Raw genomic sequence first — 15,799 nt, 5'->3', positions numbered from 1 at the left:
TTTATCATTGTCCGACAGCTGGAATCTAAGCTTTCTAACAGGAGTGTAGTACCAGCGCTGCAGAAACTTATAATGAATAATACGCAGTCTGCAGCTGGAAGAGATCTGGGAAGTGAGCTCACAACAGTACGCCCACTATGCCTTCGTTATGTCTCTGCCCATTTCCACAATCCAACCGCTGAGCGCTTTACAGTCGGCATTCCCACCATACTCTCGAATACTGCTGTATAGTTGAGAGACTAAATATCTACCATCCGCAGAAGTAAGTAGGACCTGCAACGGCTTCACTATCTCCGGTTCCTTCGGACAATGTGGCAACACCGTTCGCAGTCCCTGCCGCAGCCGGAAGTAGTAAAACACAGCCAGTGGAGTAGGCTGATATCCACTAAACAATTGCTCTTTCGTCTTAAGCTGACCCTTCACAAACAGGTCGCCCCACTGTCGGACCCTTATCCTAGCACATAACCCTCGGAACCCTCCTTCCTGCAACAGAGGCAGGTCTGGATGATACACCAACGGCAAGGTCGGAGCGTACAGAAGACTGAGTGTCGTCCTGCGCAGTATACGCTGCCACGCATCAATCGTGCACGTCACCGTGGTGAACGGCGTTTCTATCGAGCTGATAGGTCCATGAATAATACCCTGCAGTGGCAGAGGTCTGGCTATCCAATCCTCCACCGCCAGCTGTGGCATGCATGGCGTGGGGGTAAACCAATGGTAAGCAAAGTGTGCCTGCGCACTCAAATAATACTCTAGGAAGTCGGGAACGTCAAATCCTCCCTTACTATATGGCTGGGTGATAGTCGACCAGGCCAGTCTGGGCTGCTTACCAGCCCAGAACAGTCGCAGTAACTCAGTGCGTAATGTCCGAAAAAAAAACGCACCTGGATAGTACGGAATGTTCTGGAAAAAATATAAGAAGCGAGGCAGCACCACCATTTTAATCAATGAGGCCCTACCCGCCATTGTGAACGGCAGCGATATCCAACGGGTAACATCCTCCGCCAACTTACTCAATCGCAACGTTTCTTCCCGGACCTTCGAAATTTGAACCCCTAAGTATCGTATATCCGACTCGCACCATTCGAGCGGGTAATCCAGTGAGTATCGCCCCACCGCAGGTGTCAGAGGAAAAAATTGTGATTTCTTCCAGTTAACTTGAACTCCAGACAATCTCCCAAACACCACAAACTCGCGGAGTAGCGGATTGAGGTTAGTCTGCGGATCCACCACATATAGCGTTAAGTAATCAGCGTATAAGGACACATCAATCTGTCGTTGAAAACATTTAAAGGCACTTTGCTTGTGCAGCTGTCGGATACGACAGGCCAGCGGCTCGATCGCTATAGCGAACAACAATGGAGACAACGGGTACCCTTGTCTAGTCCCCCTGGTTAATGGAATTGGATCAGACAACACCCCATTGATTAGCACTCTCGCTGTCGGGTCAGTATAGAGCAGTTTTATCCAAGCGACAAAGATTTTTGGAAACCCCATCCGGTACAGAATAGCAAACAAGTAACCCCACTCGACCGAGTCGAAGGCCTTGGTTGCGTCAAGGAATATGGCCGCGACTGGCAGCTCCGGCGCTATTGTCTGAATCAAAGAAAAAAAGAGTTTGCAAATTACTGGCAGTGGATCTGCCCGGGACGAACCCTGCCTGATCAGGAAGGGCAATTTTAGTCATAAGCAGTGAGAGTCTAGTAGCAAGCACCTTTGCCAAGATCTTGGAGTCGCAATTTATCAAGGAGAGCGGCCTATAAGAATCACAGTCCACCGGGTCCTTACCCGGCTTCAACAAGGAGGTAATCATCACCTCTCTCATCGTCCCCGGTAACACTCCCACCTCCAGGGATTCCTCATAAACCTCCCGAAGCACAGGGGCCATAATCTCAATATAGCTTTTATAGAATTCCGCCCGCAACCCATCCAGTCCTGCAGCCTTACCATTACTCAGAGACATAATTGCCTCACGTATCTCATCCAGCTCGAATGGAGCTCCGAGAAATTGCCTGTGTCCATCACTCAGCCAACATAATGCTACATCATCTAGGAAATCCCCAAACGGAACATCACCACCACCGCGGGTAGTGTATAACCGGTCATAGTGCTCCTTGAATTGTCTTAAGATACCCTTAGTGTCTTGATGCAGAACACCATCCGGCGCCTGTATCTCTAATATGTGCGAAGCACCCTGCGATTGCCAAATGATCGCCGCCAAAGCCCGACCCGGTCTCTCTCCCTCACAATAACGACAGGTTTGCCAATATTTGCCCCTAAATTTGGTCTCTCTATCCGCCTCCAGCTCGTATTGCGACAGTTTTTCCCTAAATTCCTTGTGGAGAAGACCTATCGGTTCCCGGGACATCCTGGTTTCCAGTGCCTTAAGTTCGGACTCTAGTTTGGTAAGTGAGCCTCGTATTGCCTTCAGTACACCAAAGCTCTTAGAAACATAATATCCCCTGACCGTAACCTTAAACGCCTCCCAAATGGTCTCAACACTGTCCACCGACCCCTTGTTGCGCGGAAAGAAATCCGCTATCTCTTCCCCCAATTCTGCCTGGAACAGGGGGTCCAATAATGCCGTGGGTTGCAGCCGCCATATCGGTGCTGCCCTACTGTACCCCGGGACCGCCAGTTGGACCAATACCGGACAATGAACCGAATAGGACCTCGGTAGATGTATCACTTTGCCCAAGTCTACCGCTAAGCCACGAGATTGAAAGCAATAATCAAGCCTAGCTCATGTGTTGGTATATGCTGTGAAGTGTGTCCCCTCACGGACCCCAGCATGCATGAACCTCCAGCTATCTATTAGTCCTCCTTCCTCCATTATGCCCGCCACAGCATCCCTCGCACACCTGTTATACTGGGGGCTACCATCCGACCTATCCAACCCAGGAGTCATTGTAATATTAAAATCACCGCCCCATATAAGACGCATGGAACCTGTATTCAGTATCATACCCCACAAACGGGTGTAATAGTCCGGCGAGTCCACGTTTGGCCCATAACAATTTACTATCGTAACCGTGTCAGTACCCAGTCGACCCCATAACAGGACAAACCTACCCTCACTATCCGCATGTTCACCTAGCCGCACAAACGGCACCGTTTATTTTTATCAGAATCGCCGTGCCTCTAGCGTACCCAGAATACGAGGAGAAGCTACGCACCGCCGCCCATTTGCTCGCAAAAGTGTAAACAGCCCGAGGGCTAAGATGCGTTTCCTGCAACAACACAATTTGCGCCTGATGCTGCTCTAAATATGACACCACCCTCCTACTTTTCCTCCCATCATTCAACCCCCGGACATTCCAGGTGACAACCGTGACTCTCGAGCCATGAGCATTATCAGACATCTCTCGTCAACCTCACAGGATCCAAATATCCACCCATCTCCAAAAGCATCTCCTGCCATAGGCACCAACCATGCAGCCCCCGATACCAATGACAACACAACATTGGAATCCCAGTAGTAATCTTGGCACTAGCGCTTTGCACTGCTATCCACTCTCCGAACCAGAGCCATCCATCCCCGCTCCCTTGCGATTCACTCATCTCAGTACATGAACTCCAACCAACCAATCCAGAACTGAATCCCTTGTACCCACCCACCTCCCACTGAAGCAACCCCCAACCTGCCAGCATCTCACCCACCCCTTCCCACCCACTTACGCCCCTACAACTAGGGCTAAAATCCCCCAAAACCATATACTAGGGTAATTCCCATCGGGAAGCACATCTAGGTGGCAGCACTGATACCCCCCCATAAACGCAAGCCCAACCACACAGCGTGCAGCCTAGCCTGGCGATACAGAGGGGCGTCCGGCGCTATAATCAGGGGCATCTGGAACCTGCCCCAAGTAACCAGTGTCATCAAGTTAACCAGCAATAGAGCGCAACCCACCCGCATTGCGGCCGGAGAGGGTCTCGATACCGCAGAGACCCCAGAGGCAGCCAACCTCCGCCCCACATTCTCAAACCCGCATCAGCTAGACTGAGATTAGTATCAATACAATGTCTCTCAACCATGAACCCCAACCTTAACTCTTGGGCAACGCTCTAAGCTTTACATTCAGAATAATATGCCGTCAGAATCCTCCCCACTCACGGTTCACCATCCACCAGCATCTCGTGCCGAGGGTCCGAGTCATCCTCCGCTCCAGCCCCTGGCCTGTGAGTTAGTTTATGCTGTTTTAGAAAATCCTCCACCTGCTGAGGATTCGTGAAGAATTTCTGCCTCCCCTGGTACGTGACCCGCAGGCGCGCCGGGTAGAGCAATGCGTAGTCTATTTGCAAGTTTCGTAATTTTGCCTTAACTGAGAGAAATTTCCTGCGTTCCTCTTGGACCAGTGGAGTAAAGTCCGGATACAACGTGAAGGAGTTGCCATCATAGGATAACGAGCGCGTACTTCTTGCGGCCCTTAAGGCAGCGTCCCGATCTCGATAGTTCAGCATCCGAGCTATGATCGGCCTGGGCGTCGCTCCCGGCTTTGGTCTGGGGCCCAAGGCCCGATGTGCCCTCTCCACTATAAAGTGGGGAGAGAAGGTATCCGAGCCAATCGCTGCCACCAGCATCTTCGACATACTCCTCCATTTTACCCACGTTGGTTGTCTCTGGAATTCCCACGATGCGCACGTTGTTACGCCTACTTCTCGCTTCTAAGTCCTCATTTTTAGCTGCGATAACCCGCAGGAGATTGTCCATTCTGGATAACTGCGAGGTGTGTTGTGTCACCGTGTCTTCAGAGTCCGATATACGCTGTTCCGCCTCTTTCAATCGCTCCTCATGCGCGTCCAGCTTGTACACCACCGCATCCACGCGCAATGACATTCTGTCCACCTTGTCGGCAATTGTAGCAAACCCTTGGCGCATCTCTCGGAGGACATCTTGCAGATTTATCGCCGTGTCCACAGGTGTGTCCGTCGCTCTGGACGTCGCCGTCGAGCCACGAGCCGCCTCCCCGGGCGAGGTCGTTTTCTTACTAGCCTCAAACGTGAGTTTGGGCTGCTTCGTGTCCGTCCGGCCCATCCTACTCCCAGGGCCGAGCTCTCCTTGTATACCACCGCGGGACCTCAACGGGACCAACCGTCTCCGGTGCAGCGAAGGCGACAACCCCTCCTCCGATCTTTCTTAAGCCGCCACCCAGCACCAACTTACGGACTCGAGTGTCCAGGGTAGACAACCCAAGTGTTCCACTCCACTCGCGACAGGCAGCAACCTCCGCGCCCAGGTAAGGACTTTGTTGAGCAGCCAGCTGACACAGCGCCACAGCAGGAATATAGGCCACGTGCAATCTCACTGCCAGTGTCGCATACGGTACACCCACGCACAGCAGTGTGCGCAATCGAGGCAGCCGCAGCCCGTGTATGCACACCAGGGGGAGGGGGGGGGGCAACTCCTCGTGCTCGCCTTCTCCTGTCCTCAGTGTCTAAGCACCCCGGCGGCAGCACAACAGTCGAATGGCAACGCCCTCCTCCACCAGATTACCAGGCGCCGCCACCTTCGTAGCCAGGGTCCGCCGCTCCGCTCCACGCGCTATGTCAGGGGGGGGTGGGGGGGGGGGGGGGGGACCGAACCACCCCCGCCTCACTCCCCCGGTCCAGAAATCCGCTCAGAGGTCCATTCCCATTGGCAAACCAATGCCTACTCACATCAGGGCCATAGCAGGCGCTCCGGCTTCGCAGATACTCCGGGGGGGGGGGGGGGGGGTACAGAGTGCCCCCTGCACAGTCTCCGCCGGCAGTCTCTCGATCTTCCCCGCACTCCTCACCGCGACAAGCTGCAGCCGCCTCGGTCACCGTGTACGCGGCCTTCCCAGTTTCCTCGGCCTCGCGTGGCAATCCGATCCGGGAATGCTGCCCAGAGTCGTCAGCCGTCACCTCTGCCGCAGCTTACGGATCGGCTCCCTGCAGCCCCTCAGCACCGGGGGCCCTGTACTTCGGCCAGTCGACTCCGGACACCTCGCTGATCATCCGCTTGCGGTTACGGCACCCAGGTGTGCCCATTAAGGATTAATTAGCGGATAATTACCGCCGGACAGCGGGAGCCCTACGCGAAGGCGTCCATTCACGAGTGCGCCACCTAGCGCTCCCCCCGTGATCACGCAATCCTTCATCTAGAAAAGACAGAGAAAATATCCCTTCTTTTTCAAATGTATTGGGTTAAAAGATTAAACACCGTAAACACCAATCTTAAAATTAGACAGCTTACAACCCCCCCACCCAATGGATTTATTAACAATAATAAATAAAATTTATTTGTGGTGAATGACTATTCGTTTCACAGAAGTAATCTATTAGTTTGACCAATGGACAGGTGATGAAACAAAAGGCTATTTAACTTTTGTTGTGTTACAGCGGTGGAGGACGCCAATACCAATTAACACGAGCAGCTGCACATGCAAGATTTTAGACATCTCGTTTGCACTGAAGGGGAGTGCTTGAATACTAAGATATGGCAACTTATTTGTATGAGCAGAAATCCAATATTTCCAGACTAAGCGAATTATTTTGTTCACATTCACAGGACCACAATATTTTTTCTTTTTTACATCTGTGAAGTGTCTCCTGACGAGTAAATGTATTGAGAATTTTATCAATTAATATTTTTTTCGTTATTTATTTAGGTGTTGTCATATAGCACTGTAGGTCTCTTTTCATAGACTTCAGAGTGTTAACAGGAGAAGGAGTAAAATGAGGAAATAAGAGGAAGCTACAGAGTAGTGGGGTAGACTGAATAACTGCGTTAAATAGTACGCAGTGACCACCCCAGTTCCGTGCAGAGCTCAACCAAAGACATTTTTGAATAATTAGGTTTTCATAGGTTTTCAGAAAGGCCTGAAATTGTGTTCAGATTTCAAGCTGGTGTTAATGAATCTAGGTCCTTTATCGTCTGTTGATTTATAAGACGAGCAAACTTCAAATAGAGGTTTGCTAGTTGCGATGTAGTATGGTGCGTTTTTGCCCATATTCTATACTTTCTTGTTCAACAAAGTAACACATCTTGCTCAACCGAGAAATTAAATACATGTGAAATAAAGTACTGAAAAAATACTTCATGAACAACAATGAAGGAGGACCTGAAAGAAATCAAAACCTTTACTTTGCTTTATCATTAACACCTCAATACATATTTAAATGACCCTGCCTACCATGATAACTGCTTAAGCAAAAACATGGGTTTCAATTATGCTAAATAGAGACAAAGAGAACCCTACAAGAAGGCTGGCCGGAATTGCAGCCTTATGCTTCATACTGCAACCAACCGAGAGCGTCTAGTCCTCGATGCCAACCTTATTTTTTAATTGATCGGGGGCTTAGGACAGCAGGACTGGTACATGAAAATGTAGCAAAAGCTGGGCTTTAAACAGTCGCCTTACGTGGCTATGTTGGAGAATGGGATTTCTGGTTGATTTGCCCCACACAAGGTTCGTCCCTACAGAGATTAGGATTAATAAAAACTCAATGTAAAAAACGTGGTGCTCCCACAATAGGAATTGATCTGTTGTGATAATTATGTAATTTTTTCATTTACAGCTCTTAAGTTTCAATCTATTAAGGTACCTTCCACGTCATCATCGTAGTCGTCTTGATCCCGTGTCTCTGCAAGAAGAAAAAAAGCATTTTCACCAAAAACGTTGAACACAAAACTCCAACATTTATTAACTATGGCTCAAATGTTTTATAGCTAGGTTTTCAACTGTCTTTAACCTACCAATATACATATTTCTGACACAAAAGTAGGATCAGGTTACGGTTAGACACAGATTAGCTCACTTTGCAAGTATCATCTAGTTCACTGATACTCCAAGTACGCCCGGGGACCACATGCGGCCCTTCTGACCTTTAAATGTGGCCCCCGGGTCAACGGCAGCTCTGGGCTTTCTGTTTACTTGTCTCAGCATTAACACTAAAAAGACACAAAATAAATAGGCAGACGTTTATTTAAATGTTAATTTGTGTTGAAGAAATAATGTAACTAGGGAGTCCTGCACTGCTCAACTTAAAGACCTTCATTTTTAAAGAGATCTCGAAGCAAGAGTAAAAATATGATAGTGTCTTCAAAATTCAAAAAGTGTATTTAATTAACATGCAGAACCTTTTCACCTTAGTTTATCAAATTATATCAGTGCATTGAGAAGTATTATTTTAAAAGTGATGGTTTGCACACATTAATTTATAAACATTAATACATTAATTCTGTGTCAGGACCGGTGGCTCAGATTATGCTTGGTCTTTCTCTGCTTTTTTAACATACCAAATTCATAGCACCAAGAAAGACATATTTAATAAAAAAAACTTGAATGAGTCAGAAACATGAATAAAAAACATCAACTCCCATGACACCTAGGGAAGTCTCCAACACAATAGTCCTTCCATGGTGTCCATACCCAATACATAGTCCTTTGACTCTGTTTGACCTTCATCTTTCTTTGCTGCTTTGCAGCCTGTTAAGTCAAAAAAGAAATCTTATCTGTGGTTTGATGAAAAATGTGAAGGTTATTACCTGTTTTCGTATGATCAATTCTCCCCTGTGGTGACACAAGCTCCGCTTTGCCCCAGGGCTGTTTATGTGATGTGGTGCAAGTATTAATTTTTATTACCAGATTCCCTCTGGCAGCAGGAGCGTTTTGCGCTCCTTATGCGGCCGGCGCCATTTTATCTGTGGTGCTTTGGAGGCCCGCTAGGGGGACTCGCTAATCTCGGTGATCTTGCATCGCGGTTCCTCAGAGGAGCCGCGCTGCAGGAGACGTGTTTGTCCGAGCCTTGCCCGGCTGTCCTCCCTGTATGCCTAGCACCCAGGTCTGTAATCCGTGCAAATTTATCAAAAACGTCCCGGCAGGGGTCTGTATAGCGGGCTAATCCCACGGTGACGCCTGTGGGCGAGTCAATGACACTAATTCTTCCCTTTTCAGCACGCTGTGAGACAGCTAGGCCCTGTCAGTTTTTCTTAGGGCTATCACGCGCTAAGGTGGGTGCAAGCCTTGGGTCTGCACATTAACAATTGCAGTCCTCCGGTCTGCCAATAATTTGTCTGGGTCACCCAGATTGGCACCATTAGCGCACAGCGCCTTTAAAGACTTCCCCCATTTATTTTGCTCCTGAAAAACATACTTAGTAATGGAGGAACAAAATTGTATGTATGAGGAGGCGGCGGCCCAGGAATATACCGTGGGACGATGAATTCTATGATGCTGTGGATGCCTCCATTTACAGAGTAGTCCACAAGGTGGTTGGGCCTATGGAACAACGCTTGTCAGACAGGATTGTTCAGGAGTGCGCAAAATCAGCGCAAGCACGCGCAGCACCTCCTACTGACCCCTCAACAGGGGAGAGCTCTCCACCTCCTAAAAAGAAGTGTTCCGAGGGGGTCGATTAGGGACCTGAAGAGTTTATTTCTAGCGAAGGTGGCACCCTCTTCCCCTGCCCGCCCCCCCCTGGAAACCGAACTCCACGGGACTCCGGATACAGCCTCTCTGGAGTCTGATGAGGACTACCAGGGGGATTCGGCTGACGAGGCAGGTCCCTCACGCCCATGGCGCCTGGCGGTATTCTGTGACTGAACCACAGAGAACAGCGCTCGGGTAAGTTTATTTTGGCTGCCTGATGTACTGTGTCTGGGAGCAGTGATTAAGGGCACTCGTGGGACATCTGTGTCCGATGTTTCAGTTTCCTGTCTAGCTGGTCTTGCTTATTAAAAGAACATTCCCAAGCTAAGGAAACGTGTGCGTAGTGGACTGAGCCAAAAGGTGACGTTAGGAGATTGTACAAGTTATTTTGTTTTATAAATAGATACAAGTTATTTGTGCCTCTCAGAGCTAGGGAGGGCCTCAGTCTACTTACAAGGAGAGACAGGGAAGGGAAGACTGTTTTGCGTCTTTCATTGTGGATTTTGGATTTTGTCATTTGTGCCTCTCTGGAAGCCAGGGAGGGCCTCTGTTTAATTAAAAAGATTGACAGGGAATGGAAGATTGCGTCTGGCATCTTTCAGTGATCAATTGTGGGTTTGTTATACATAGATACAAGTTATTTGTGCCTCTCAGAGCTAGAGAGGGCCTCTGTCTAATTATAAGGATTGACAGGGAAGGGAGGATTGCATCTGGCATCTTTCAGTGATCATTTTGTTTTATCGTGCCCCTCTGATGAAAGTCAAGGGGACTACCATTCAATACAAAAAACCAACAGAAGGTGCACAGTCTGTTCAGAATAGCTAACCAATAGTTATTGTGGAGAAATGCATGAGATCCTACAAGTAGTTGAGACACCACCTCGCAGGAGGTAAGAGTCCATCAGCCCACCCTTGTTGGCGGAGCATCGTCATTTGGAACTGAGGAATCACTGTCTGAGCCCGGGGTCACAGATCACCAAGGACTCTACCTGGTGCGCAGGCCAGTGATACCCAGAAAGAGAATGAACTCCTGCCAGGGTGTGTACCCAAAAATTCGAGGGCTCAAGTGATGTGCAGTGCTAGTAAGTGATGTGAATTTAAAAATGAATACTTGATCAAAAAATGTGTTTAATATGGATCAACCAAGTTTCATATCTAAAAGAACCTATAGTCTGATTTGAATTTTTACAGGCTAATTCTTGGTTCGTATTGAGGTGTGGTCGACATGTTTCAGCCGGAATGGTCACTTGACCCGGCTTTCTTCAGGACCGAAAAACACAATGAAAGTGCTACTGCCAAACTAATCACAAAGTGAAAGATCAAAACCCATGCAAACCAAATGTGAGTGTTGGGTACGATAGTGGCAACTGCCACCCTACCAGATAAAAAGGCTCGTGCTTGAGTGTAAGGACAATGTCTTCATTCCTGGAAAAAAGATTTTCGCACAAAAGCACCATCCGCTGCATGAAACAATCCACTTGTCTGACTGAGCACTTCCTAGCCAAGAAACACAAGGCTGAGGACCTCAGGTGGCTTGTACTAGAACGCCCGTTTATTCCCCAGCATATAACGGACGTCTCCAAGTTCTTATTTTCCAAAGAACAAAGATGGATTTTTAAGTTGAAGACTGACACCAAAGGACTGAATGACAACATACCGTGGGCTTCTGTTTATACTTAAGTCAGCGAAACTGCTTCCTTGAAGGTCGGTCGAATCTGAATGAACCCTGAGAGTTGACCTATTCCTGTTTCTTCTGATCATCACGAGATGCATTTCTCATATTGAGTGATTAGATATTCAATCCCTATTGGGAACCCCTGGGTATAGTTGCCACATTTTTCTCAATAGACACCTTACACAGAATCTTAGGTGTTGTTACTACAGCACCTACCTTTGTGCTGATGTATTAGGCTCTATATTCAGCTGTTTTTGTACTGGGCCTATTGTTGTCCTTAGACAATTTCTGGATCCCGACAGGTAGTCTCATAATGAGAATACAACTGACCAGCATGTAATTTGGGCACTGGGCCTATTAATGTTAGTCACTACTACTTCACCCTCCGCTGTCATAACCGAGATGGCAGTTTTGTACTAAACTTGCATTAGAGGGGACAAATTGAAATATTTCCCAGTAGTACTTTTAGCTAGTTCTTCCGGCCACTATCTACACTGATGAGGTTGCTACATCTTTCTGACATGACACCTGTCTTTACAGTCTCAGGGGTTTGGACATAGCAGTAATTTCTGATACACCTAGGGAGTCTCGAGGCCTTGGACTTTTTAATAGTGTAGGTTTCTTTTTGAAATGTTTAAAAGCATGTGTGTTGAGTCTTGAGCAGATGGGTATCAATTCGCAATCTGTCTGGCTTCTTTCTCCACATTTAAACAGAGCGGTGCCTCCTTCTCCGAGCAGTCAGCCGGGTGAGGTGAGGCGGTTCTCCCACATAAAGCTGGGTGAGTTTCTTCATTTTTTTAGTTACATACCATTGTGTTTATAAACATCGTTAAGAGTTTTTTGTGTAATCAGGGCGATGCTGAAATAGCTCTGCCGAATGGCGACTAGTAGTTCTGTTCTGATGTGCAGGATGTCCATTTCCTATGATTTATGTTTAAATCTTTTTTCCAGGAATGAAGACATTGTCCTTACACTCAAGCACAAGCCTTTTTATCTGGTAGGGTGGCAGTTGCCACTATCGTACCCAACACTCACATTTGGTTTGCATGGGTTTTGATCTTTCACGTTGTGATTAGTTTGGCAGTAGCACTTTCATTGTGTTTTTCGGTCCTGAAGAAAGCCGGGTCAAGTGACCATTCCGGCTGAAACATGTCGACCACACCTCAATACGAACCAAGAATTAGCCTGTAAAAATTCAAATCAGACTATAGGTTCTTTTAGATATGAAACTTGGTTGATCCATATTAAACACATTTTTTGATCAAGTATTCATTTTTAAATTCACATCACTCACTAGCACTGCACATCACTTGAGCCCTCGAATTTTTGGGTACACACCCTGGCAGGAGTTCATTCTCTTTCTGGGTATCACTGGCCTGCGCACCAGGTAGAGTCCTTGGTGATCTGTGACCCCGGGCTCAGACAGTGATTCCTCAGAGTTCCAAATGACGATGCTCTGCCAACAAGGGTGGGCTGATGGACTCTTACCTCCTGCGAGGTGGTGTCTCAACTACTTGTAGGATCTCATGCATTTCTCCACAATAACTATTGGTTAGCTATTCTGTTCTGAACAGACTGTGCACCTTCTGTTGGTTTTTTGTAATGTCTAGTTGGGATTGGAGGTGTATCAGTCCTTAAACCAAGTCCCCCTTTTCTTGACCCTCTCATAAAATTGTTTTTTGACTACCATTCAATAGTCATGAGAAAGAAGACGAATCCCGTGCCTGCCTAGCTAACAGGTTTACGGTTTCCTCTTGTGTTATGGTTTCCTCTTGTGTAGAAGAGAAGAAAGTGGTCTCCCCGGGATGTATAAGAGCAAATATTAGATTTTCGCTAATTATAAGCATTTTTGTGTTCTCTTTTTATTAGTAAAGCATTAAGATAGGAAACCCTATATCGCCCTAAAGTGACCAAAGTACGCAATGGTGGTTTAAAAGTGCCAAACACTAAAGCATATGCATGGTTTTCTTTTTATTATAAAGCACATGTACAAAATGTTCGTCAATTGTTATGCACCTTCAGGACTTTGTGTTATTCGTTAGTATTTATTTAAGTATACAGGGTTTTTTGCATTTATTAAGTGTTGCAGCAAATTTTTTTGTGATTATTGTGTTGGAAGCCGCTGTTTGGCACAGAGGCCGTTCTATTAGTGAGACCATAATATCTAGGTGAAAATAGATTGTCTTGTTTAATTCCTTTTGATTATATATGGATATATTGATTGTATGAGTGCACGTCAATTCTAAGCTGGCTGGCCTTATACTAACTCCATCAATTAAAGGTAAAGGCCCGATAGTTAGTGTTGCTGTGGTCTGTATTACACCTAACACCAGCCTTACAGACCCCCGCTAGTTAGTGTTGCTGTGGTCTGTAGTAGTACACCAGCCCCCTCACCAGCACTACAGACCCCGCTAGGAAGTAGTAAGTGAACATTTTTTATTTTTTTTATCACTCATGGTTACAGAACTTACAAGACTGCAGACACCATATATGTACAGGTTTCTATGGTAACATCAGGATTAGAGATAGCCACTGTAGTGACCACTTCTTGACCCCATAATCCCTTGCGAAGCAAGGTCTTTGTTGCTTGCTTGAGCGAACACCCTAGTGCCCTCCACTTTCCTGACTTTTCTCAAGAAGGTATTTATAACGGCCCAGACAAACAGGAGATTAAAGAGGCATTTATCTTGTCAAAGAGGCACTAGGGGACGAGCTTGTGCTCGACCACCCCACCTCCTTGACCACGGATTCATTAGGGCAGCGCTATATATATATACACGAGTAGGAGACACAGATGAGCCATAATGAGCAGCAACCAGTTGAGATAGTTCTACATATTCTAGACAACAGAATAATAGCAGTATACAATCCAGTCACACAGGCAATAACTACATTTCAGCCTCATCAAAGCAACTTGATATCCCTAGTGTGGGACCTGCTAGGGGTCACATTTACACGGGCCACTGAGGTAAGAGTATCTGCACTGCACTCTGTGCAACTATGCCTCCCAGTATCAGCCAATAGACCTACTACACAGAGCCGACACCCTACACTTGAGGGGGCCACAATATTCACAAAGCTCCCCCTGTGTGGGGAACACTCAAGACATACCACTGCAACAATCACCGGTGTCCCCACCAACAACATAATATTGAAGACTCCTCCACAGAACATATCCAGTCGGTGGGAAGTGTAGTAAGCAACAGGAACACTGATCTCACCCACCAGCACTCACTGACATCTCCTTCAAGCACCAACAGCATAGGGCAGCGGGGAGGTTCCCAAGATACCCACGCCCCATTAGGCTGTGAACATCACGCATCATTGCTGCAGGCACTCCGCGACCCTAACTTGCTCCGGTTTGTGTTTGTCACGCACCACAGCCGTGTGAACAACTGCAGCAACACCCCTTGCCAAGTATCAGAGCAATTACGACGACACCCCTCCCCAACAACACACTACCCATTATTGTGGGCATATTTACAAAATTGTCAGTTAAGAGGAGAATAACATTGCCAACCCGCTACCACTGATCACCCTCCTCAAAGACAGCTCTAGGGAATGAGTGAAACACCCACACAATATCCAATGTTACAGATCACAGTACATATAGTAAACAGGTGTGTTGTTGCTCTTTCTGAGGATACTTCAACATCGTTTGTTCAGGTCCCATCCCTAATGTGTACAGTCCTCTTGACACTGCTCTCAGCCCTGGGGATTGAAGTGACATCTGCAGCAGGTGAGTCTGACAGTAACACCCAGTGGTGTTTCACCGTCACTCATTTCCACAACGTTATAGAATAATGGCTACGCCACTGCAACAACTTCACAGCTCAGGAGAACGCATCATGAAACATTGTAGAGAGCTAAACAAATTCACACAAAATATGCTACACCCATTGCCAAGAGAAGGTACATTCAATAGGGCAGTACGAGATCACGCTGCGACATTCATGGAGGCGAAGAACTCCAGTAGCATACTCAGAAAAAAGCAGAGATACGCTGGCTCTGTGGAATGTCTTCAAGGAAAATCACAAGCCAGCCCCAATGCCCACGGCACCCACACCAGCTTACCACCCAAGTGGCATGTATACAGAGACCGTTCTCAAGGTTGAGCTAGACCCCTTATCCAATGACAGGGCAGCTATAGGCCATGCAGACATCACTGTCCTAGGTCCACCCTCCGAATTACAGGACAGTAGCCCAGAGAACGCCCAAGACCTACTATCATTGCACGGCCAAAGCCCAGTAATGCAGGGTGCAACATCAGGAATGCCAGGTCAGATTGACATGCTCTTTACGATAAAACTTACACCAGCATCAAACTCTGCAGCTCCCCAGTCAGAAGAGGATTCAGAGAGCGATGGGGCCTCTAGTGTTTCACAGCACAGCTCCCCTATGTGGATTTCCAAACCTAGCCCCACAGCCCTCACATTCTTCACTGAGGATCGTGAACTCCTAGACACAGTAACCAGACATTACGGCCCGTTCCTAACTCCCGAGCAGCAACAATTCCCTACCAACCCACGGACTCACTATACTGGGCGGCTGCCCCTTAACACCGGTCCCAAGTAAAAGGAAGAGCACTCCCCAATGCACCTTCAATGAAGTAAATAGAGAAAGCGAACTGCATCTCTCTGAGGCAGAGATTAGCAGATGGAGAACACAGCACAACTTCTTTCAAAGAACAGGTAGAGGGGCAGGGGACATGTTATACGAACAGCGCTCAC

General features: G+C 47.4%; 1 protein-coding gene across 4 annotated transcripts in view; it reads right to left on the bottom strand.

The window, feature by feature from the left end:
• DDX25 (DEAD-box helicase 25) overlaps positions 1–15,799 on the bottom strand; it is a 3,162,033-nt gene that overhangs the window by 2,653,075 nt on the left and 493,159 nt on the right. For all 4 annotated transcript variants that reach the window (XM_085646106.1, XM_085646107.1, XM_085646108.1 and 1 more), the window contains exon 3: positions 7,570–7,608. In XM_085646106.1, coding sequence (XP_085502232.1) covers positions 7,570–7,608 — 39 coding nt within the window. The remainder of the gene's footprint in view (positions 1–7,569; positions 7,609–15,799) is intronic.

The sequence above is a fragment of the Triturus cristatus genome, chromosome 3_1 (assembly GCF_964204655.1).
Source record: "Triturus cristatus chromosome 3_1, aTriCri1.1, whole genome shotgun sequence".
Lineage (NCBI taxonomy): Eukaryota > Metazoa > Chordata > Amphibia > Caudata > Salamandridae > Triturus > Triturus cristatus.
This window is presented reverse-complemented; position numbering and strand designations above follow the sequence as displayed.